The sequence below is a fragment of the Brassica oleracea genome, chromosome C4 (assembly GCF_000695525.1).
Source record: "Brassica oleracea var. oleracea cultivar TO1000 chromosome C4, BOL, whole genome shotgun sequence".
Classification (NCBI taxonomy): Eukaryota; Viridiplantae; Streptophyta; class Magnoliopsida; order Brassicales; family Brassicaceae; genus Brassica; species Brassica oleracea.
This window is the reverse complement of record NC_027751.1, coordinates 44100389-44126509: the sequence shown is the minus strand read 5'-3', so window position 1 is coordinate 44126509 and position 26121 is coordinate 44100389. Positions and strand designations below refer to the sequence as shown.

The 26121-nt window shown below is 33.4% G+C and overlaps 2 protein-coding genes and 1 pseudogene across 2 annotated transcripts; 1 reads left to right on the top strand and 2 right to left on the bottom strand.

Moving 5' to 3' along the window:
• Positions 1–4124: 4124 nt before the first annotated feature.
• On the bottom strand, positions 4125–7172 carry LOC106341077 (annotated as a pseudogene).
• Positions 7173–13983: 6811 nt separating this feature from the next.
• LOC106341955 (serine carboxypeptidase-like 51) lies at positions 13984–18086 on the top strand. The gene is made up of 13 exons (XM_013780712.1): positions 13984–14232; positions 14336–14430; positions 14605–14712; positions 14875–15115; positions 15208–15251; positions 15686–15753; positions 15842–15947; positions 16057–16265; positions 16384–16453; positions 16552–16602; positions 16696–16748; positions 17000–17135; positions 17854–18086. The coding sequence occupies exons 1-13, from the start codon at positions 14106–14108 to the stop codon at positions 17920–17922; spliced, it is 1377 nt and encodes a 458-aa protein (XP_013636166.1). The 5' UTR covers positions 13984–14105; the 3' UTR covers positions 17923–18086.
• A 222-nt stretch (positions 18087–18308) lies between these two features.
• On the bottom strand, positions 18309–26121 carry LOC106341954 (syndetin). The gene is given in 26 exon segments (XM_013780710.1): positions 18309–18680; positions 18777–18827; positions 18930–19007; positions 19275–19394; positions 19632–19704; positions 19932–19994; positions 20223–20293; positions 20590–20715; positions 20895–21079; positions 21210–21312; positions 21409–21472; positions 21563–22101; positions 22212–22733; positions 23360–23492; positions 23593–23621; positions 23836–23955; positions 24107–24190; positions 24273–24359; positions 24450–24539; positions 24728–24817; positions 24929–24993; positions 25114–25192; positions 25283–25357; positions 25451–25624; positions 25710–25830; positions 25832–26121. Coding segments are annotated over 26 exon segments (3351 nt in total). The 5' UTR covers positions 25927–26121; the 3' UTR covers positions 18309–18566.

Below are 26121 nucleotides of genomic sequence, written 5' to 3'. Positions count from 1 at the left end.
AGAAGTTCGGGCAGGGATATTTTTGGGTTTTAAAAAAGTAAATAGTGTATGTGGTATTTAGCTAATTATGACATTTTCTATGTATATATGGCCTAATTTCTCAAAAAAAAAGGCTAACAGAGAAAATATATCTTTTTTGCTTTATTGTTGGTAAATGAAGATTTTATTTTATTTATTCTTATTCAGGCGTGGTAGATATTCTGTGTCTTTTATATTATTTATATTTATATTTAAAATAAATAGTTTTTGAGAACAGGATTTAAAAGCTGTAATGTCAAAATGGGTAAACCAACCCAAACCAAACCATATCCAAATAGTTTTAAGTTTATATGGGTCTGGATTAAACCAATCCATAATACATTTAAGTTAATGGTTAACTAGGTGGTTTACCCGCACATACGGAGATAATTCTTCTATAGATATTTATGAATAAATGTACTATTAAATTTAAAGAACAATTTTTTTTAAAATCAAACATTAAATTTATAATACTTTTATGAATCTTTCAATTTATTAATTTTTATCTTTTATTAATTTAAACATTATTTTAACACTATTTTATTATTTTAAAATAGGTTATTATCTTTAAAAAAATATCATTATATTAATTTATAATCAATTACCAAAAACTACAGAATCTCAAAATAAATCAAAAGCAAAAAAAAAAAAATCAACCTAACCCAACTTTATTATATTAATCAAAGTCAATTAAACATTGATATTGTATAATTATATTGTGAAATACCTCTCATAATAACAGAAAAACATTCAAACAGATCAACCATGTTGACAAATAAAACATTAATATGTAATGTATAAGATAAAAATATTTGATATATATTCTTATTTTCAATTCTAAATGCTATAATAGAGGGGAAAATATGCTATAGTCAATCCCTATTTTTCATTTAAACAAAGACCGCTATTTTCTTCTAAATATAGATATTAAAATAGTATTTTTTATTATAAAATAATAATTTCTTATTCAAAATGGTGTTTTAATTTTCAAACTTTAATAATTATAACTAAAACAAACAATTTTGGAAAATACATTTTTATAAAAATAGAATCACATTTTCTTTTACATAATAGTCTTTTAAAGAAATTATAATTTAAAAAAAGTTATAATTTTCTGAAATTGTTAAAAAACATAAAAGTAAATAGAGTTAATTTTAAATTAAAATTTTGAAAATGTTCTCTTTTGGAGGCAGATATTTTGAAAATATTTTTAAAAGGTAATTTCATTGCCAATAAAAAGTATTTAGAAGAAACATGAATAACAAACAAATATAAATCAAATTTATTGTTATTTCTTATATACCTCTTAATACTAAAATAAATTTAAAAATTAGAAAAAATATTCCATGACATATTACGTTTACAAACAAATATAAATCAATTTTTTGTTATTTTTCTTAAACCTATTTTTAATATTTTAGTATAATGATAAATCTAATAATTATATGTATATATATGTACTACTAATTATAAAATTTAGCGAATAAGAAAGAAAGATGTAGATAAACCCAAAATAAATACATGAAATTATCTTTTCTTTTTTTCAAAAATGTTTTGCATTTATTTTTTTAGATGATGTTTATAATATTAATTTATAATCAGATAAATAATGAATTATATGTTAATTATTTTTTTATTAAAATTATATATTAAAACTAATGACTCAACCGTAAAATTATGGAGAATATGACAAATAATCAAATTCATTTCTCAAATAATTGTATAGAAGAAAGATGTAGATAAACCCAAAATAAATACATGAAATTATCTTTTCTTTTTTTCAAAAATGTTTTGCATTTATTTTTTTAGATGATGTTTATAATATTAATTTATAATCAGATAAATAATGAATTATATGTTAATTATTTTTTTATTAAAATTATATATTAAAACTAATGACTCAACCGTAAAATTATGGAGAATATGACAAATAATCAAATTCATTTCTCAAATAATTGTATAGAAGAAAGATGTAGATAAACCCAAAATAAATACATGAAATTATCTATTATTTTTTCAAAAACGTTTTGCATTTATTTTTTGAGATAATTTTTATAATATTAATTTGTAATCAGATAAATAATAAATTATGTGTTAATTATTATTTAATTAAAATTATTTATTAAAACTAATGACTCACTCCTAAAATCATGGAGAATGTGACAACTAAGCAAATTCACTTCTCAAATAATAGTATAGATCCATGAACCAATATTTTATTATTTAAATGTTTATTAAGCAAAAAATATACTATTTTGTGGCTGAAAATAAAAATATTGCTTAGACTTAAGATAAATACAATTATATGATTTTCCCGGGAAAACATGATCTTACAGTTTTAGCGGGAAAACTTGATATTCGGTTTTGGCGGGAAAACACAATTTTACAGTTTTGGTGGAAAATTTAATTATATGATTTTGCAGGAATGCTCAATTTTACGATTTGGCGGGAAAACAATATTTTGCGGTTTTGTCGAAAAACATGACTTTGTGGTTTTGGCAAAAAACATGATTTTGTAGTTTTGTGGGAATGCTGATCAATTTTATAGTTTTGGCAAAAAAACATAATTTTGCGGTTTTGGCGGAAAATGTGATTTTGTTGTTTTGGTAGGAAATACGATTTTACAGTTCAATTTTACATTTTTGGCGAGAAAACTTGATTTACGGGTATGGCGGGAAAATAAAATTTTGCAGTTTTGACTAGAAAATATGATTTGACGGTTTTGGCGGAAAAACTCAAATTTACGATTTTGAAAAAAAAATGCTTTTACAGTTTTGGCGGAAAACACAATTTTTCGGTTTTGGCGGGAAATTATGATTTTGCATTTTTGACGGAAAACATGAATTTGTGGATTTGACGGAAAACGTGACTTTGCAGTTTTGAGGAGAATATACAATTTTACGGTTTTTGTGGGAAACAAAATTTGTGGTTTCGGCAGGAAAACACGATTTTGTCGTTTCGGCGAGAAAACGAGATTTAACAGTTTTCGTGAGAAAAAAAAACTAATTTTACAGTTTAGTGGAAAAACTTGACTTTATGGTTTTGACAAAAATTATGATTAAATTTAATATAGTAAAATTTTTTTAGAGATTTAGTTTGGTTATTTTTTGTTTGTATATTTGATTTGAGCTTATGTTTGTTATAAATAATTCATTACAATCCATACCATTTTAATCCAATTCACTAAGTTAATTAACCCATTTTATCCTCTCTTTTTTCGAAAAATCCATTTTATTCAATAATCCATTGTATCCAATTTTTCTATCTATTAAGATTCATGGTTTGGATTGATCCATTATTTTTATCCATTTTGACACCCCCTAGTTGTAGACAACGATATGTTAGGTTAAGGTTGATTCAAAATTGTTGGATTGAGACATTGTGAAATGAGTTTGATGACATGCTTAGAAGTAGGGATTGGGAAAAATATTCGGATTCAAAAAATCTAACCGAATCCAACCTCTTTTCCACCTTTAAATCGCATACAAATAGTTATTCATTTGATTACTTGGTTAATAGGTTTAGATTAAACTCTAAACCCTAATTTTTTTAATAGACCCCGTGGTGGCGTGGTCCATCACTTTGCTTGCCCAAGCAGGACACGAAACACTTTTTGTAACTCCCCGCTCCACGGCTAATAAGCCACCCACGCTCATTCACTCGGTCTGTGGGCTCCATCCCGTCTGACGGGAGGTGCGTTAGTTTTCTGAAAGCGCGAAAGTCATGTTTACTGACCCTGCAATCACCACATGACATATAGATATGTTTTGGTCTCACTCGCACGATATCGGAAATCACTTCCCGATATGTCACCCATCTTCCTTTACTTCATCTCAAGCACGCTTAACCCTGGATTATGAACAAATATATGACGGAAAAGGTAAGTGCACTTTGATGATATATATAGGTAACTAAAATCAATTCTCTTAAACCTATACTACAAACCGGGATGTTACACCTTTGTTCAAGACATGACAGCTGAAGAACAACCAGTTTCATAAGTTTTTTCTTTTAGAAAAAACAACCAGTTTCACGCTAAGGCTACTTTATTTTAAAGTATGTTTTCTCGTTCATATGCTTCATTGATTTAACAACCAAACGATTGAAGGTTAGCATAATAAACAAATCACACACACTTGCTCACAAAACCAAAAATTACTCCACAAAACATAAACCTAAAACAAAATCAATCTCACTGAATAGCTTTGTCCCTTCCCTATTCATATGGCCTGATTATTTTGTGGACAATCGTGATCCAAATAGACCATATCTGATCAGCGAGGAGGGGATTTGTCACTGAAAAACTGAGAAATAACTCTGTCTTCAAGAATTGCTAAACCTTGAGGGGAGTTAATGCATAAGGGTGTTTTGTACTGATGCGCAAAAGCACCCTGGGAGATGAAATATTCCATGAGAGAATAAAACGTTCCTTGCTGCATCACCCTTATCTCTAGAGGTCCAATGGTCCCATACTTTCTCCTATGTCTTCTATAAAGAATATTAAATGATTCCTCCATCACACAACAACACTTCACCATAACATTGTTATCAAGCTTAACAATGCCATCAAAGTTTTTGGGTTTAAGCTCCCAGTAAAAAACATAATGACCTGGGAAAGTGGACATATCAGATTTGCATGTGAATCCCATCAACATTAAACCTGCAGACTCAAGAACGGTTGTCACACGATTCACCGCATTTACTATGTCTTCTTCAGTAGTTTTCTCTATATGGACGCTTATAACCGTATCTTTTCTGCGTACAAATCTAAACTGAGGTGTTTTATTGTAAAACCCAGTCACCTGTAGAATATCTCCCATTCTATATCTGTATAACCCTAGAAACAATAATAACTGAAAATTATTAGTGTTTGATAATATTAGCTGAGAGATGATATTAAAGCATACAGAGCCGGGCTCAACTACACTAGGGGCCCTTGGGCAAAAAATAATCTCCGATACTATAATTATTATTATCTTTTATCTTTTAAAATATTATTAAAACGTTTTTAAACGGTAATTAATCTGTTTTATTTTTTAAGTTTTTATTAAAATATTTTATATTATCACATATCTCTTACCCTATTTAAATTTAAGCTTATATTATAGTATATATTAAGGAAACAAAAAAAAGTTAAGAAAAAAGACAAAAATTGGAGTGGGCCCCTATGCCAAGCATATACTCCATCAGTTTCATTAAGATAAACTTTTCACAAAATAAATTGTTTAACAAGATGTATTTTTTGTGTTTTCTATGAAAAATATGTAAACTTCAAGAAAATTAATTGACTTTATTGAATTACTATTGGTTAAAAGTTATTGAAAATTGAAAATTACAGAAAACGATACATTTATTACGGTAGTTTAATGTGTTTTCTTAATATTTGTGAAAATACTAAAAAGTTATGAAATGGATGGAGTATATGTATACAACTCACCAAAATGATTTGTGACCACGGGGTCATATAAGTGCCCTAACTTGACGTCCACGAGATCAACTACTTGAGCATTGTTTCCTTCATCAACAGGAAAAAACTCAAAGTAGGACGTGTTGGGCACACATGTATAGGAAACGTCTTGTGGTTTGCATAGGGGATTCACATTGACCCCAAACAACGTTTCAGAAGCAGAATAATTCAAGGAGACGAGAGGCAATTTGCTGGAATAGAACTCCAATATTGGAATGCATTGACTCATCTGTCCTGTAACTACACTTTGAATGAATTTTGTTAGGCCATAGACGTGTGATAATACCTTCCCATGATGTCTGACCGCATTCACGTTCAATCTTATCTGCCAGCTCAGCATTAGGTACTCCAAGTACTTTGGAGACAGAGTCTCTGCAGCCAAGGTCGGTGATCCACTCGCTAACACGACCAGATCGAATATTATTACACAACTCTTTCCAGTGAATTTCAAGAAATTTGATTGCATCGATTAACGAACAAGCAAATGGAACAAAAATACTCACAACCTCCTCTCTCTGGACAAGAGAACAAAGAAAATGACAGTAAGTACTTTGTTTGTTGTCACAACATAATAGAACTTGGTCGGGACTGGTGTAACGTTTGGATGACCAGTTCTTAAAATAATCGCTCATTAGGAAGCTTGTAATCACAGGAGCAACAGTCAGACCAGAGGGAGTTCTGGATATTGCTCTAGTGTTAAAGAAACGTCATCACCTGATAGGTCCCTTGCCAAGAGATATCAATGTTGATCTAGAAACATGTGATTTGATACCAATTAAGGTCCCTCTTCAAATCAAAGAGAATTTGCCAAAAACAAACTAATAACACATTTTTCTTTGGGTAGTTAAGACTACCTCTTTTTGTTGTTTTCATTGATTTAAATAGAAAAGATACATGAAGCAAACTCCTACAAAACGTGAAAGGGAAAGTGGATCACTCTTCTCCTACATAACAGGAAGTGGAGTCGTGATCTTTTTATTTGCATAAACATAGGAAATAACTTGAAGACTAAGTCATAATACTCTGTCCTTGAACTTTGGTTTAGCGTAGTCTCATCATCACCTTTCCGTCCTCGACGCCTTTGATATGCCTATAAACCGGTAAAAAAAAAAAAACTCATTATGATTCCTTGGGATGGAAGGAACAAATCAAATGGAGGAATTATTTTATGTGAAATAGTTACTTGGATAAAATGGAGTTGCGTAGATTTTCGATAAATATCCTCTTCTGAAAGTACTTATTGTTCAAAGGGTAGATCTTTTGTTTTCCTCCCGAAGTTCCAGAACTACACACACCAATAAGGTCACAAATGTCACTGTTTTTAATGTTTATTGTATCATATAATAAAACTACTGTTTTGTAATTTGTTTGTAGGTTTACAACGTATACCTTATGAAGAACTGAGTGATAGGTTCCCCCGAAATGACGTCTGAGGGTTCTCCATTGGCCACACGTTCCATATAAGGCTTAACATCTTCATAGGTAACCACCGGTACGTTCTTCTTGAATAACTCTTTATCAGAGCTCCCGTGGAGAAAGCGTCTAAGATACTCTGTGTTCGCGCTACTTCTGAGTATCTCTTCCAACATGTCTTCTTGTATTTGCTTCGCATTTGAGCTCAATTCCTCTAGAGCCTTCAGCTCGGAGTTTAGATTCATGTTTGGTTTAAATCTCTTGATGCCCCTCAAGTCAGGGTTTCATACGTAGAGCAACATAATAATAAGTAAACGCACTCAGCTTGTTTATAAAGAAAGTATATCTAATGAGAGAGGGACGAGATGATTTTATTTGTATAAAATAATTACACAAGTCAATGCTTAGGAAATCGTGTGAATAATTTGATAGGAATCATCTTGCTGGCAAAAATATATTCAAAATATATTCATGCGAGAGAAACGAGTTGATTTTTATTTGTATAGAAGAATAACACTAGTCATTATATTCATGTATTTGTATCTAAAGAAACTGGGAGGTAATGAAACACGGGGACAATTTTGCGTTATATTATCCAGTCCCATGATGCGCCATGTTACTATTCGTTCTTTGATTACGGAACATCTGACAGTATATTTAATAGACGAAGCTGTTTTAGGTGATTTAGACCATGATTAACCTACAGCCCCATTTAGAGTTTCTTAATGATTATTTTAGTAATTAAATGTAATTAAAAATCTTAGTTAAGAAACACTTTGAGTTTGTACTCCAATGGAAATCTCTTATTTAGGGATTCTTCAAAAAAAAAAATTAAACATTGTTTCAGTAAAATGCTTATCATATCTAGTACATACCTTTCTCCAAGATATATGTAAGCATAATGATAAGCACTGCCAGCAGATGGACAACAAGAAGCAAGCTCAGCATAGCAACAAGCAGAGAGAGCAACTGCTACTCCAGCGATGAAGAACGATACAGCAAGAGCAGGTCCTGTGTATACACTCTTGCTCCAATTGTTGTTCCAACTCCTTCAAAAATTCAACAAAGGTAGTAAAAGATCAATTCAATTTACACAAAATATGAGAATTTTTTTGGATATTTGTCTCATACCACTAGCAACAAGGTCAACGGCTGTTAGTTTCTTGGCAAGCTGATGACGATAATGATAATCTCAGGGTTTAGTTGAAGATTTACATAAGATGTACATAATAAGTCAATACCAATCAGTTCTCAGACACATTGGTGCATCAGCTTTTTAGTTAACTACGTACTGTTACGAACATGGCCTGTAAGAAGTCACGGGACTTAGTCCTCTCATTGAACATGTAGATCAAAAGAGAGACAAAATCTCACCTTTTGGATTAAGTTCTTGTCAAGCTCAGCTTCCGTAGGAAGCATATCAGCACTCGGGTGTCTGAAGAACAGAAATTCCCTCTCTCCATCAGCTCTTAACGTAACAAAGGCGAGCGCTGTACATGCTTTGGTTCCACGTAACCCAATAACAACAATGTAGAACTGCCTAAACAATGATCGAATCGACCATATGAGAGGGAATATAATCGCACAGCAACGGATGATATCAACCAACAAGAACACTTGGTTCCACGTAACCCAATCTTTGATGAAAGGTCCAGTCTCACCGATCACGATCGAAGCAATGTTGGCTAATACCTGAAGCGGGATCACAATGATCAACACGTTCTTCCGCCAATGTTGGCTAATACCTGAAGCAGTTTCCTGCAACAAATGTCGTCCTCATCACTCCCACCGAGACAAATTTTCCGTCGTCCCTCTCGAAAGCCACCACAACAACAACCCTTCCTTCATCTCCAGCCCCAACCTCATAATCAAATCCATCTTCCAATCACTCACACGCAAAATTCGTGAAAGAGGAGATGAGTCGGAGAGAGATCGAGGTAAGAGACGTTTCTTCTTTTTCTTCCAATCACTCACACGCAAATGTTTCTTAATTTAATAGCTAATTTTTTTTAAAATCCTAATTACATAAGAACCTTTCACCTAAGGGACTGCCTTAAAGATGCTTTTACGAGCATATACACTAAATTTGGTGTTTTGGTGTCAAAATAATTTTGTCATCTCCAACAATGACACCAAATTTTGCACCAAAAATAATATTATTATTATTTGATGCTTTCAATTATTTGTCACTTCTAGATTATTATTTATATTTTTATTATTTGTAAATGATAAATGATAATAGTCATTTAATAATTTATTTTGAAAATAAAAAAATAAAAATAAAATTTTAAGTTTTAAATTGTGTGAAAATAAATTTAAAATACAAATAATACAATATATTTATGTTTAATTACAAATTTGATAGTAATTGAACTATATTATTAAATAAAACATAATAAAATATGTATTTTACAGATTTGGTGTAGCACTATTCACATTACACTAAATTTGGTGGAATGATGTCAATTTTAGTATCTTGAATAGAAAGTTATGTCAAATTTGGTATTTTAGTGTCTTATTGAAAATGGTCTAATTAGTTAGTACAGTACATGGATGCCTTTATTTGAGAGATACATGTACCATATTAAAAGTTAAAAACAAGACGCACATTGCGAATTTCATTATTGCACAGTTTTATTAATGAGGAAAATTTTCAAATGCTTCCGAAAATTACTTTGAGAATCCAAAAATTGCAGCACAAGTTTTATTTCCAAGAAAAACTCTGTTCACATATCAATATCCAGATATGTTTTGTGGCATAACTGATGATGACTACACCGTCTTCCAAACATTAGATGGTAGATATATCCTGCTCCGCCACGGACAGAACAGTCGCCGGGAATCTCCAAAAGTCAACAGTTTCTTCTATGGATTTTTAGATGTTAATCCATCAAATATGATGGAAATGATGACATTTGTATGATATTTATTTATTTTATTTTTTTTCCCAAATTGAAATATTTGTTATTAAAGGGCCTGAAAGCCCAACCGAGAAACAGACAAAAGCCCACGGAAACGGCCAAAAAAACCAAACCACAACTCGGGTCCAAGACCCATCAACGAACACACGATGAAACCAAAACGGAGCTCCGCCACCGCGCGGACAAACGCTGCGGCTCCGACGTCACCCTCGCTTCGAAACATCACCGGGTGACCAACCGTCGATTCTCCCGAAACCACCGGAGCTCACTGACTCCACACCAGCACCACCGCAACCGACTTCAACACAAGTGAACCGTATCCCAAACCGACAGGACCAAACACACATCAAACACGATCTGCGTAGATTCATGAGAACCGTCTACCATTGACCCAACACCCCCGACATTCACGAGTCGTTTCAGGTGAGAGATCAAAAGGCGGAAGAGCTTTGAAGCTTTGAGAATCAGACTACACAGAGAAAGAAGATCCAGAAAGAACTACAAAGACTAACGCTAAAAGAAAAAACCAGAACCGAGAAGAACGATACTAACTGAGTTACCGCCTTCCGGGAGCAGGAGCCGGCGATGACGGTGCTAACAGAGCCACCGTCTCCCAGGAACAAAGGCCGGCGGTCGTAAAGCTGAGAGAGCCTCTACTCCCCGGAAACTACAACTGAACTCACGAGCCGACTGCCGCTTCGATTAACCGTTCTTCACCCCTCACCACGGATCCAGAGAAAACAGCAACGCCGCCGTATGGAGCACCGTACAAGCCGAGCCCTTCTTGGCGCCGAACCCTAGCCCAGAGCCGTCAGCATGTCGGGGAAATCGGTAGATCGAAGCCCACAGCGGAGATCCTTGACTTAACCGGAAAAAGGTGAACCACCGACGCCGGCACGCGCGCGGACGCGCCACCGGTCGTCGGGGATACTCTCTCTCAGTCTTGAGAGCTTTATTGAACTGGGGCTCACCGGTATGATATTTAACATACGACTGAAATTAAAGAACTTTTATGTTTTGTGTGGCATGAAAGTTAAGTTGGCCATAAAACATCTTTTATAATTGGTCCCATCCTGGGCCTCAAAATCCACTAGTAGCTTTACATTTCAATCATTGTAAATTTGTAATATAAACTCTTGCCACATTCAATAATTCAATGCACCAAATGTTAAGCAAAAAAAGAAAAAAAAATTAAGTTGGCCATATACGTCTGAGTTTAGATACTAAATTGCCTGAATATTCAGATGTTCTTTTTGAAAACTTTATTTTGTTTTTTCTGTTTTTAGCTCGAGAAAGTGACGCAATAATGTAGCCAAACATGTGTGCAGTGGCCAGCGGTTGCATTGACCTTACGTCAATTCCCCGAATGGCTAAATTACATCGCTTTATCAAATAATTTATATATGGTAGGCCGATTGAATTTTAGTTACGCTGTTTATTAAAAGCATAATAGGTTGCGCATGACATTATTCATATTCAATGTTGAAACCATTTTGTTGACGTGATACATCAAAATCGTTGCAGTAGATTCCACAAATGCACCAGCCTCATCTAAGAAGCAAACCAAGGAGGATTTGCAGAAAGCAGCTTGGCACGAGGTAGTGGAACAATTTAACCTCTGTAAACATTTACCATGTGAAAGTTTTGAAGGTTACTAGCTAGATATTGAAAGTGGTTCGTGTCTACGAGGCAGAACGTCCAAATATAAGATTACAAAGAGAAGAATTTAACTATAGGTTTGAATCTGGTTCTAGTCATTTTAGGGTTGGGCAAAATGTCAGGATCCGAAAAACCGAACCGAATCTGATATGAAAAAGTAATAACAAACTCGTACCAACGCTGACAAAATATAAGAATGGGTCCAAGACTTAGGTATTTGAAGAACTGAAACTGAACCAAAATATTTCAAATACTCAAAAGTACCTGAATCACAGTTCTATATTAAAATCTATTAATTATTTTAGATCTAATATCCAAAAATATTTCAGATTTACCTGAAAATATAAAAAAAGTCAAAAATAAATAACCAAAATAGCAAAAAATACTTAAAACACTTGAAATGATCTGAAATACCTATCAATTCTCTACCTAAATATAAAATCGTTTAGATATTTTTCATACATTATTCAAAATTTTATATTCGTGTATTATTTTTAGTTTTGAATTTTGAGAATTTTAAGATATATTTAAAATTTTGAATTTTGCACATAATTTAAACGGGTATCCAAACCCGAACCAATCCCTTAAAGAATCGAAATGAACTCGAACCAAAATCCATAATTATTTGAATGGGGTTGGAATCATTAACCTGAAAAACTGAAACTTAGATAGACATGAATCGAGTCTGAACGGGTATCCTCCCAGTCCTAAGTCATTATTTTGGGCCAAGTCTGCAGATTGAGTCGATTGGATTTAAGTAAATGATTTAGAGTAGATCCTTGCGGCTTAGGATATGTTCAAAGATGAACCATTGAGCTTTCATTTTGAACTATTGATCGCATATTTATAGTGTCTTGGTTTTCAATTTACTACATTTACTTTTCTAAAAAAATTTGTATGCGAGTGATTTTGAAGTTAAAGACGGAGTGGTAATAGCCACTCTCTTCTTACACCACCGGATTTAGCTACAAACTATGAGGCCATGATCAACCTAAACACCACTTGGCTTTTGAAAGTCTTACATCCTCGAGCCCTGATATTTCGGGGCTTCTCTTTTACTAAAGGTATAGTATTTTACACTTGGAAGAAACAAATACTATAATTTAAACAGGCCCAAAACCTAAATGAACAAGCACAACAAGATGATATTGATAAGTTACTTTTTCGTCGACGACTTATTTTTTTGTCGACAAGAATATGTTATTGTTATTATATTATTATTATTATTTGAAAATTTAGACCCATAAAGAAATATACATGTTAATCACAATAATTTCTAACTTATTTTAAGTATCAATTTTCAGATTTATTTTCCAACTACTTTTAGTCCATCTATTATTACATAACCAAATTTTATAGCAAAAATGTATCGTCAACAACATGTTCTATAAAGTTTAAAGTGAGGTGGTGACCTAGAAACAACCATACTAAAGGCATTTACAAAGACCCTAGATCTGGCGTTGAAATTACATCAAATTTGATGTTTTGGTGTCATATTTTTTTATCATCTCCAACTATAACACCAAATATTACATAGAAGTAGTATTATATATTATTTGATATTTTCAGTTTAAATAATTTTTTATATTTTTATTATTTATAATTGATAAATAGTTATTTTATCATACTTAGATATTATGTTTGTTAAATTTTTGTAATTTTATGTTTACAAAATTTATTAACATTTATATTTTTGGTTTAAAAATATTATACTTTTATGTATTTATTTATATAAAATAATATATTAAAATTACAAACTATTAATTGAAAAGCACATAACAAATTTATTTCAAATTTAATATCATTTTAATCTTATCCAGCTTATATTATTAATTTCTTTATTTTATAAAATACTAAGTAAAATTTTATATTATTAAAAATTAAATATAAAAGTTATGTGATATTTTTTATTTACAATATAAAGTAAATGATAATACTCATATAGTGATTTCTTACTTGAAAATAAAATAAAAAATATTTTAATTTTGTAGAAATAATTTAAAAATACAAATAATACAATATATTTATGTTTAGTTACAAATTTGAACTAATTAATAATAGTAACTATATTATTAAATGAAACACAATAATATATATATTAAATATTTAGTGTGATGAATAGTATTACACTGAATTTAGTGAAACTGTGTAGTTTTTAGTGTTCTATTGAAGATTAAATTATATTAAATTTGATGTTTTGGTGTTCTATTGGAGTTGGCCTAATACAAACAAGGTAACTATATATACGATCCATGTTACATAAAATAATTTTAGTTTAAAGGTGCTAGTTTTTGAGCCAATAGCTCTAAGTTTGAATTAAATATTTGACTAACCATTTTCATCTATATTTGAAATATAATTGTAAAAAAAATACTTTTTCATTTTAAAAATCTGGTTAATGATCATAAAGAAAAAAATCTTGGTAACTGTCTATATCTCTTAATCTATTGTTTCGTATATGTATATATATATATATACCATATAAGGTGAACCAATAGCATTGACTTAGTGTGCGACATTCTGAAATATATGTCCCCATCTCTCTCTGTATTTCAACTATTTTTCTCTCTCTCTATCTTTACAATCAAGACAAGATAGAAAAATTGATCCACAAACAGTCATCTAAAATGAAGAGATCAGTTGCACAAATGGTGATTCTGTGTCTCATTGTGTCATGTACCATTGGAGAAATCAAAGCTGTAAGAAGCAACTCCGATGGATCCGAAGCTTGGGGATACGTCGAAGTTAGACCAAGTACGCCATTTATCTCATTCCAATCTGAAGCAGTTAATAATGTGTATTGTTGGTTATATGTAACTAAATGGTTTTGTTTTCAAAATCAAAATCGAAAATATAGAAGCACACATGTTTTGGTGGCATTACAAAAGTCCGTATAGAGTTGAAGATCCTTCTAAGCCATGGCCTATTATCCTCTGGCTGCAAGGTGGACCTGTAAGTTTTCTATGTATGTGTGGTTGTATCTACTTTTATTTAATATCTTGTTCTTATTTCATTCGTCTTTTATACATTTGTTTTTTGTCTTTGGAATATTTTGATCATGTTTTTTTTTTTTGAACTTAATATTTTGATCATGTTAAAATAAAAGTATTTGATTCTGTGAAACAGGGAGCTTCAGGAGTTGGAATAGGGAATTTTCAAGAGGTTGGTCCATTAGATACATTTCTCAAGCCCAGAAATTCTACTTGGTTGAAGAAAGCTGATCTCTTATTTGTGGTATTATTTTCTACTTTATTATTTTCTTACAGTATTTTTTATATAAAGTAATATATAATTTATGAGGTTGCGTAGTATCTAGTTTGATGAGGCTTTAAGACTCGGATACGTTGAGTTTTAATATATATATTTTTTATTGATGAATACAAAAATGGGGAAAAGGATAGTCCAGTTGGGACAGGGTACAGTTTCGTAGAAGAGAAGGAATTGTATGTGAAAAGTGATGAAGAAGCAGCCAAGGACTTGACCACACTCTTGCAACAACTCTTCAACAAAAATCAGATTCTGAACCATAGCCCTCTATACATTGTTGCTGAATCTTACGGAGGTAAAATCGCGGTTAAGCTCGGTTTATCCGTTATCAACGCGGTTCAATCTGGCAAACTGAAGCTTCATCTTGGAGGTAAGAGATGCTTTCTCTTCTATTTTTCTTTTGAGAAAGTGAAACTAATAATGTAGGGAACTATAATTGATTATTATCTTGTGCGTGAATAGGAGTAGTTTTGGGAGATAGTTGGATATCCCCTGAAGACTTTGTGGTGAGTTTCATCAATGTTTCTTCTAGCTTGATATTTGTTACAAGCAAAACTACATTCTTTTCATTATGTGTCATTATAGATTTTTCATACATATTAAAAATATATATATATATATATAGAATAATCTTAGTTAAATAAATGTATAGTTTCATTTATATATCATAAGTTTAAAATTGTATTAAAATAAAAACTAAAACAATAGATATATATATATATATACATATTAGAATTATTCTATGCTGACTAATTTCCAAAACTTATAAAAATTCGGATGTTTTGTTACTTAAAACGTCTATATTGATGATAACCAAGCCATAAAGATGTATTAGTAGTTAAAAAAATGTATTAGTATTAAATATATAAAATATTTTTATTATAAAACAACAACTTGTAGAAGTGATATGGTTATGATGTTGACTAATTGATGGTTACAGTTTTCATGGGGACCTCTTCTCAACTATGTGTCAAGACTTGATTATAACGGGATGGATCTCTCTAATAGGTCTTTCTTATTAATATAAAATCCATTTACCTAATTAATACATAATTAATTATCCCTCTAATCCATATATAACTATTGTTTGGAGCAGCTTAGCTGAGAAGATTAGAAAACAACTCAAGAATGATGAAAACGTTGAAGCCACGGAAACGTGGATGGAACTCGAATCCATTATTAGCCTCCACTCCAATTCCGTCGTAATTCTTACTCTTTTTATCTTTCTCATGTATAATTATAACATTTATGTACATATATACAATTATTTATGTGAGAATTTACACAGATAAAGTGGTTGTTTTAATGTAGGATTTTTACAATTTTATGTTGGATTCTGGCATGGACCCTCTCTCGCTTACAACGAGCGAAGAAACAAGAAAAGAAAATAGAATATTAAAGAAGTATTCGAAATATTTAAATGATTTGAGAAGTGCGAGTACCGTTGATGAAGGTGACCTTGATACATTGATGAATGGTGTTATCAAAAAGAAGCTCAAGATTATTCCTAAAGACCTCGTGTACGCAACTTTCTTAACCGTTTATAATATAAAGCTTAATTAATACAGTTAATTTTAGTTGTTTAGTGTATAGCGTAACTTGTTAATATTTGTTTTTTTTTTTTTGTAAAATTAACAGATGGGGGAACAATTCGGGTAATGTGTTTTCAGCGATGCAAGCTGATTTTATGAGACCCACAATCGAAGGCGTAATAATTCTTTCATCATCTAAAATAAATTATCTAAAGTAGTTGAAACGTTATATCTGATATTTTAATAATAAATTAAATAATGTATATATGGGCAGGTCGATGAGCTCCTTGCCAAGGGAATAGATGTGACCATCTATAATGGACAAGTAAGACCATCCATCAACGCGAAAATTTCGTTTATTGAAATAATATTATTAGAAGAATGAGATAAAATGACATGTGGTTTATATTATACGCAGCTTGATGTTATCTGCTCAACAAGTGGAACTGAAGCATGGGTTCGCAAGCTCAAGTAAGACCTATCCATTTGACATCATAATGAAGAATCTAAGAAAATGAAATCCAAACTGTATAAATGGAAAAACCTCGATGAATTATTAGACTGACTATGTTCCACAAATATTAATAGCAACAGCGATAGAAAATGATGATACATAAGGAATAATATTGAAAGTCAGCTAAGGTTGTTGGTATTAATTATATATAGAAAAAGAAAGGTTGTTTGGTATTTATTATTACATGATCATGATGATGATGTGTAAGGTGGGAGGGGCTACAAGAGTTTGAGAAGATGGAAAGAGAGCCTCTATACTGTGAAAATGATAGAACAACAACAAGAGGATTCACCAAATCATTCAAAAATCTCCATTTCTATTGGATTCTTGGAGCTGGTCATTTTGTACGTACTCTTCTCTATTTTTTTCATTAATAAGTATATATGATTATTCATCACATTTATATTCTGTGGAATATGTACTACAGTAGGTTATATATGTCATAACTATTTCTTGCGAAACTAAGCTGGTCAGTACATATTATGCATGTGGACTGAGAATAGGGACTTTATTTATTTGATTCGTATTTATTGAGTATTGTTGAATAACGTGAGTGATACATATACGTGATGCATCTACTAAACGAAAGCACAAGTCTCTTTTGTGTTATGTCTCTCATGTTTTCTTTATCTTCTTTCTGCAGTTTCTTTATTATTACAACAGATAGCAAACTGTCGACTGTGTGTCTTTAATGCCTTTTAAAGACATCTCTTTAATACTTCACACAACAGTGTCTGGATCTCTGTGATTTTTTCTTTTTTTTATAAAATAGAGATTTTTGTGACATAATTACTAAAACAATTTTAAAGGTCTTTTAACATTAACATGAAGAAATAATAATAATAAATCTTACTTTATAGTATAAAAATAATTATTTATAAAACAATTTACTTCTTAGTAAATCTCCTTCATAAATTTTATTTCTCTGGTATTTTTCTCTCTTTCACATCAACAATTTGAATATAAGAACTCGGTTTACATTGACACGCAACATATTAAATTGAAGGCTTTTAGTGAAGATTTGTAAAATAACATGTTTTTGAATGTTTTATTGTGCAACAGGTACCAGTAGATGAACCATGCGTTGCATTAAAAATGGTCGGAGATACAACTAAATCACCACAGCTTTGAAGTCTTTTGACCGGTCTTTCTTCCGACCTCTCATCGCAAACATGACAGTACACAAGAGATGAGACACCTTTCATTCTGATTGATTTCAATATCACTAAAACGTTAAAAACAAAAGATGTTTCATCTGTAGTTAACAGTGAAACTTACAAATTATTTGTTTTTTTCTCGAATAATGATTAGAAAAGTTGAAAAAAAAATATTTGATATATTTATCATCATTGCTGTTTTATCAATTACTATGGTCAACAGGATAAACATAAATTATTCATCTATCATGATACGGACATAAAAAGAATTGAAGTTGATGAGTGTTTTTGTATCCAAAAAGCATATAATGACATGATGACTAAAACGTTTTGTGCACTATAAAATCAGGTTCAAGGAACTGATAATACAAACACTGAGACATTAATTAAGTATTTAAATGTAGGAAAATGTGTGTTACAATCTCTTCAAGACTGTACAACTTGAGAAGGATCTTTTACACAGACCCATTAAGCAAACGACAGTAACTTAGAAAGGGCTTATCCTCAAATTTACACCACTCGATTCAAAATGCAAAAGTAAAGAGCCAAAAGCAAAGAAAGAACAAGACTAGAGAAAAGAAGTAAAAAAATTACTTTGTTGTTGCTTTTAGATTTGATCTATGCAGCAGCTGATTCAATCTTATCCACAACTTCTACACGCGTTTTCCTCTTCCAGCTTTTCATGGTGGCTACTAAATTCACAAGTCCAATAACCTGTGCTTTCGTATATTCCTGTATGTTTACACATTTTCATCATATATGTCTTCTATCCCATCGATTTAATTTACTCCAGACATTTATAAAGATTACGAAGATTTGTTTGTTTACCGGATGACCCCTTGCCCAGTGTACATATTCCGTCTCAGGCAGATAGTACGCCTGCAAAAAATGAGTGATGATTTCGGTTTTTAGTGTGTATCACCAGCACATTATCATCTCAAAGTCTGCTGCACTTTCATCTGAGTTTCTTGGTTTGCTTACCTTGATAAATGTTTCGACTATCTGTATCTTTGGCTTCACCTTTGTTGGCACAAAGTGCTGTAGCCCGTTTATTAGGACCTACAAAAAAAGTTAGATAACGTCCGCCAGAATCATTCCCATGCATATTAACTATACCGCAAAGGCAGTTTCAAATGATGCGTCTGACTCATATATCAATTGCTTATTCACACTGTCATCAATACAGAGTAAAAGGTTTGTCCTATCCTGAAAATCTTGCAGGTTCGTTGTTTTATGTAAAGTTTTTATATCAATACTGGAATGCCTGTCAACGTTGATTGAAACTTATTATATTCATGTACACAATGGTCTAGTACGGATAGGTACCTGAATATCTAAGGACATGAGAGCACGTCCTTCATCAGTACATCTTTTTATTCGAGAGAAACCTTCGACCAGCATCTCCGCAAATATTTCAACTCCATATTGCAGTAGGAGATTCTGGACCTATATATGAAAAAAGAGTTCAAGATGAATACAGATTTCCCAATAGTTTGAGAATAAATATGCTCATTAATCTGATTAAATATGCCCATTAATCTGATATTTTAATTAAACTGAGTTCGTGCTGTCTGTTGATAATTTATGAAGCAGAATGTGTTAGGGTTTGACTGTGACACACAAAAAGCAGAAGGAAAAAGCTAAACAGGTGCCAACTACTGGTGAGGTCAGAGAGTCACTTACCTCCTGTGAAATGCCTCCATGAGCAAGCCTTGTTTTGTAGTGTTTGAATTCCCCGAGCATCAAATCAACATACCTGTTTAATTCAAGGAGTTTTAGTCCGATAGGCCAAGTAAACTGGTCAGAATATAGTTTAAGAGCATCAACCGCACTGAATATCTTAATGTTAACTCAGTAAATGAGTAGGCAGCTTGCCAATGATGAAAAACTATGAACATCTAAATAGTTCAATATTTCATGATTAAATTGAAGTTGCAGGTAAGTATAGAACAGCAAACGGAGTAACCGAATGAAGTATTTTACCCATTATGCTCCACACCAAGCTCCTTGACTTCCCATTTAGAATTAGCAATCCGGTCGACATACCTACAAAATCAGTAAAAGGGGAATCCGTGAATGGACATACATATCCCCAATGAGAATCAATAATATAGAAACCAGGGTTCGACTTTACCATACTGATTGCATTCACAGTATATAAATTTACGTACAGTTTTAAAAATTCAGAGGTCAGTAAGAACAAGAATTGAAGGCACAAGCGAGGAGAAAGATGCAATCCATCTAAAAAAATTCTTGAGTAAATAAGCAATTTACCCATTAACATGCAGCAGTATCCTTGCAGTTGTCCTATGTAAGTGCTCTGTCAGATCAGGTACGGAACCAACCTGAAGATTCATTCCACTTAATGCAACTCCAGATATATTTGCTACTACATGTAGAATATAACTAATTTTGATAATATATATATTTGAGAAATTAATATAACAAAGGAATACAATGAAACTACTTATGAATCATGATCATCCTGCATAAGCATTTATTTTTATAAGAGGCGAAAGTTATTGGATGCTACATAGGTCTATGTATAATAAGACTGTATTATTGTTGTCAACCAAATATGGCAATATATTTCCGGTCAAGCCAGATTTTATAAGAAATGAGAACTGAGAGAGACACATACCAGTTGACCAAAGAAGTCTTCAACCAGAGAGCCATTTCTTGACATAAGCATAGACTGGAGATGAGCTTTTGATTTATGCAGTATTCGAGACACAAGAGAAACAGTGTCCACTGCAGCACATCTTTCCTATAAGTGATTATCATGTGTTACAGAAACCTTTTATTATAGCTGCTCTTCTCTTCTCATACTTGATATATGAAATAAGTGAAAGTAAATGAGTAGGAATAGTTTATCTTAAGGTCTACTAGACAAAACAATATTAATTGAAGTTATCAGATTGACAAAAACTTATCCCTAAGTTATACCTTGAGACTAAAAGATGTTCCTGATACGTGACCAGATGTTTTTATGGGACTCGCTGGAGTCACGTCCGCAAGACTAGGGACTGTGTTGGGAAAGGAAAGTGAAGAAGATGGTGATGATGACAATTGAGGCTTTATCCATTGCTCACACTCTTGTGATATCCGGGATAAGCAGCTTTTCAAACGATCTGCATTTCAAAAATTTGTATTTTCTCGGACATTGTAGCTTTAAAAGCTATGGCATAACCATATTGAAGCAGGTCGGGAGCAACAATACAAAGAGAGAGGAACGTCAACGGAAATGAATCAGTTACTCACGGTTGGAAGAGTCGGCACCTCCTTTTCCACCTGAATTCGTATTTTCTTGACCAAATACTTGATACACGAAATAGAAAAAGACCCCAAACGATTGGCATATTCCCTACAGAATTCCAAACATGTGTAAAAGATACTTTAGAAGAGAAATCCAGGAAGAATAGTAAAGCAACCTGCAGAGTTCATACAATTAGATTGGTACCTTAAAGAATTCCACATTAACAATTTCTAGTTTCTGCATAAGCCTCGCGTACTTATCCATTGACCTAAGACAAACACAGTTATCACAATTCCGTATCACAAAGGGAAAATATGTGATCATTCTATTTTCAAGCATTTGCTAAACATCATATTACCTTAGAAGACAAAGCGAGGATCCTGTTTGAGCCGTCAAATCATCATTAGTACTGATATGTGAAGCACTCCTTGATACACTACGTGTAAAGCTCCGTCTTGGAAGCTGACTATCCTCGTCAATATAGTCAGCATGAAGGTCTTCGTTTTCGTCTCCTGAAACAGGACTACCTCCGTTAATGCGTTTTGCATCTCTTATCTTGGGATTTACAACGTCCTCGTGAATATTATCATTCCCTTCAGAATCTCCAGAGGCAGCTCCATTGACAGAGGAGTAGTCTTGGTCTTCTCTATAGTATGTTAACTTTGCTGAGAAAGGGTTTCCACTTTTCAACCAATATGAGAATCCACTCCTGTTCCCACTAGGATCAATCGAGTCATTTGACTTATTTGAGTGAGGGAATCTGGAAGAACCAGAGGCATTTCGGGAAGACATAATTAGGGGAGCCCCATCCCCCACAAGACCGGCAAAATTAATAGCTTGCACAGTACCAGGTGGCAGTTTCGTCCACGTCTCCTTCTCCAGGACCATTTTGAGCGCCTGTAGGGAGAAAAACCAAACAAAATTTTTACCTTAGTAGAGGTGATGCATGAAAGTAACTAGGTGGTATTGGCAACTCAGTCCAATTGACATTTTGAAACTGAACTTACATGCATGCTTTGCCTATGAAATGCGGTGAAATAATTTTCGCATACACCCTTTAGCTTCTCCCTAAAATCAACAACTTCAAATCCACAGAACGCTTCCCCAGCAAGGATAAAGGCGCTCAGGTCTTCATAGTTTTTTAGGAACTGATGCATACTTGTTGAAGAAGAAGCTGGGGACGAGAGCAAAACTGACACACGGCTTGTTGTAAGTTGCCAGAGATTTCTGCGTCCTCTTTGCAGAGTTTCTGAAACAAGGGCAGCACTCTCTTTCCGTAGATAGTACCATGGTGACTCGCCACTAGATACTGTTTCTCCAAAATCACTAGAGTCGTCTACTGCACTATTAGACGCTTCCTTTACGGGACTGGAGGTTTCGGTTCCACTGGACTCTTCAGCGGAAATGGTAGGTACGCTTGCTGAACCCAAGGCTGAAGAGAGACCACCGTCCTGTGGGTCACAAGAAGTGTCTGACACAGAATCAATCTTTTGAGTTGTTGCAGAGCTTGTTGAGATATAGCTTTCTACCTGTTCCAGTTCAGAAGCTTTGCCCTTAGAAACCATTAGATAATTAAATGAGACTGACGCTGAAAAAATACAGAAAAGAACCTAAAGAAAATTGGCAATGATTAAGACGCTGAGCACATAAGCCATCAAAGAGAGGATACTGTGACCCATTATCTTTCGAGCCAATAGAGAATAAAGTAACAGTACATCTTACTAAAATCGAAGAACTTATCAAAATTCCTGAACAACCTCTTCCTTGACATGGAGTGCTTAAACAGAGGTAAAAATAGCCCACGTAGTTGTATGTTCACTAAGAAATCAATTAATAGCCAAGACTTGAATACATTTAAATATAACTTCCGAGATCTAACACATATCAATAAAGCAGGTATGGTTCTACAGACCACCAAACTAAACAAATACATAAAGAAAAGCTTTAGGGGTATTATGCTAAGATTCCCCCTAATAACAGTGAGTTTAGGTATATTTTCTCACACAATAGGTCTAGATAGAGCCACAAAGGAGTTCAAATCTATGAAATCTGACAACGGACGCTGTAGCACTGAAATAAGAACAGGGACTGTTTCAAGAACCCTATCAATAACTAGAAAATGTAAAATAATAAATAAAGTAGGGATGGAACCGACCTTCTTTTCTGGAACGAAACTCATTATCTCATGGTACGAATATATTAACTGAAATAGCACAGCTAGTGTTCTCAACAGACATTGCCTAAACTTGGATTCTGGTGTCTGAAGACATAGATCGCTGTATGTAAGTCTGAAATCAATGTAAATTAATCAGCAAGAATATCAGAAGTGATTGTTAGGAACTGTAATAGCCTAATACGTGCCAGATAACTCAGGAACATAGAACATACCTACTAAATTGGGTGGCAGCACTGCTATCCTACAAAAAGAACAATTCACAAGATCAACAATCTGATTGATTTTGACATTTTGACCAAAAACTTATTTCAGTGCTCAGTACGATGAGGTAGAATGCGTAGAAACGCATTTCCGAACATGGATCTTGACATACTCAAAATATGAGTGATTTCACTACATCCACTACCTAAACATTAAGTCTATAGGAGCCACAACTGAATATCTAGCTCACATACCTCCCCAACAACGGTCTTTAGCACTGAGTGCGTTTCTGAGATAACTTCTTGCATAAAGAAGCTCTGTATCTTCTCGGCGAGACCAGAGACATCACCGATCAGGGCATAAGCGTCAAGGACCTAAAAGTACGAGCAAATAAAAAAAAGTTAACTACATATTGCCACTGAAGCATATTTACACTCCAACTAAATTTAAGGCCAATAATCCAATCTTTTTTTACATTAAATCTGAAGGAGAGAGCTTAACAAGGGAATGACTTGGATTACTAACCATTACATAACTATCTTCTTTGAACTCTTGGCAAACACCCAACAAAAGTGAATCCAGCTTATGAAGAGTTCTTCCTAACCAAACCTTGAAAAGAGTATGAGAAACTTAAACGACTGACAAATAAAATTACGAGGACAACAGCTGGTCATGAATAAGTCCAAACTACCTCAACACCACGGGTCATCTCTTGGATTGCTGAAAACTCAGATAGACTGTCAAGAAGCTGCAAGTACTCAGATAATACTTGAAATGCCTACATAAACGGAATACATTTCCTGGTAATTTGTTAGTTCCTAGCATAATATCACCACAATTCTTATACGAAAAAAACAAGTAAATATACCTTGCAATAGTTTCCTTCGTCAACAAGGTCTTCAAGACTTGACTGCATTAGTCTTGCTTGGCGAAGATCGGTTAATATAGGAACAATGTCCTGCAAGTAGAGTTCTAATTACAAGGTTTCTAGAGGAGCAAAAAAAAACATAATAGAAAGAAAAAAGTCTTCACAATATTTATAAGATAATCAGACGCTTGGATAAATTTGTACATAAACTTCTAAGCATACTAGCGGAGTTTCAGTAGGAAACTATAAAGATGTCTGAAATAAGTAGGGGGGCCTACCAGAAGAGCTTGTTTCTTTTTGGAATGAGTGTGTACAATAAGATCTCTTGAAGCCTCATTCATGGAAGAAGTCAAATTCCGTCTTCCATTCTGGGCAATAACACACAAAAAACAGTCAAAAACAAAGCCAAACCAACAACATGCAAAACAGAAAATGAAACCATTGCTTTGGCTTTTTGTAAACTTAGAATAATTCCTTACCTTGCAGATGACATTAGCAATCTTCAAATCTTTCTCCAACTCTCTAACCAAATTCATCCCCTTCACTAACCAAAAGCGAATATTAGTATTCACAGAAACAGAACACGTATGGTCTTCCCAGTAAACATCAGTTCCTCCTAAGAGAAAGAAAAAAAGGACGAATCTTTACAAATTTAGGTACTCACCCATTACTTCATGATGCTCCATAACATGATGAGAGAGATCTTCCGCCACTCTATCTAGCTGCACCAACCTCAGGGTGGCCTATATACAGTACACAAACCTTTTTAATTTTGTTAAGAAAACCAATTAACACTTAACACCAGTTTACTTGAGAAAGCAGCTGGTACCTACCTGCTTCTCAAAATAAGCAAGTTCACTTTGATCATCTGGAATATTCTCCAGAATATGCCTTACTGGATCAAAGTCCTACACAATGAAATGACCTAATAGTGTGATGAAATTATAATATCTCATAATAACCAAAAAATAGAAATAAAGTGATGGAATACCACCACACACCTCTTGATAGAAGCCTTGTTCAAGCTCTTCAACTTGTTGAGGAGGAGGTCTGTGACTGTTACCATAAATAGAGCTAAGCTCAGTAGCAGCAGAAGATATACTCAGTCTCTGATCAGGATGAAGTCCAGCCAAAGCACGAGCAACAGCAGCAGCAGCCGTAGCACGTGCCGGAATCTACACAACAACAAAAAGGCTCTTTAATTTTTTTCAAACAAATTCAATTGAAGAAACCAATAGAGAGAGACGAAGAAGTGAGTACCTCAGGGCGATCAGAGGATAAGGAAGAAGAAGAAGAAGGTAAGAGTCCGAGGGATTTAGCGGACTTGACAGAGCTGAGGAACTTTTCGCCGACTTTGGAGAAATCCATGCCTCCACCTCCTTGGGAGTAAGAAGAAAAGCCTTGAGCTCTCGAAGCCGCCACCAAGGTCGTTTAGATCGCCGCCATTGAAGAGGAACGGGAACAGATTAGGCTGCATCTCGTTTCCAGATCATTGTCAGTAGATCGGAACGGGAAGGCGTTTTACAGATTCTTGAAACCAATAATAATAAAATGTCTGCGTGCGGATCGAGGAGTCTCCCGCGGAGATGAAGAGGATCTAGAGAGAGGTCTAAGGAGGAGGAGGAGGTTGAAATTTGATCTTTTGTTTTGTGTTCTAGTGCCTTTGGTTTGC

Coding starts and splice junctions, on each gene's coding strand:
- LOC106341955 (XM_013780712.1), top strand. CDS start 14,106: ATGAAGAGATCAGTTGCACAAATGGTGATTCTGTGTCTCATTGTGTCA. Junction 16,454..16,551: donor TGAGACCCACAATCGAAGGC/GTAATAATTCTT, acceptor ATATATGGGCAG/GTCGATGAGCTCCTTGCCAA. Junction 16,603..16,695: donor TGACCATCTATAATGGACAA/GTAAGACCATCC, acceptor TATTATACGCAG/CTTGATGTTATCTGCTCAAC.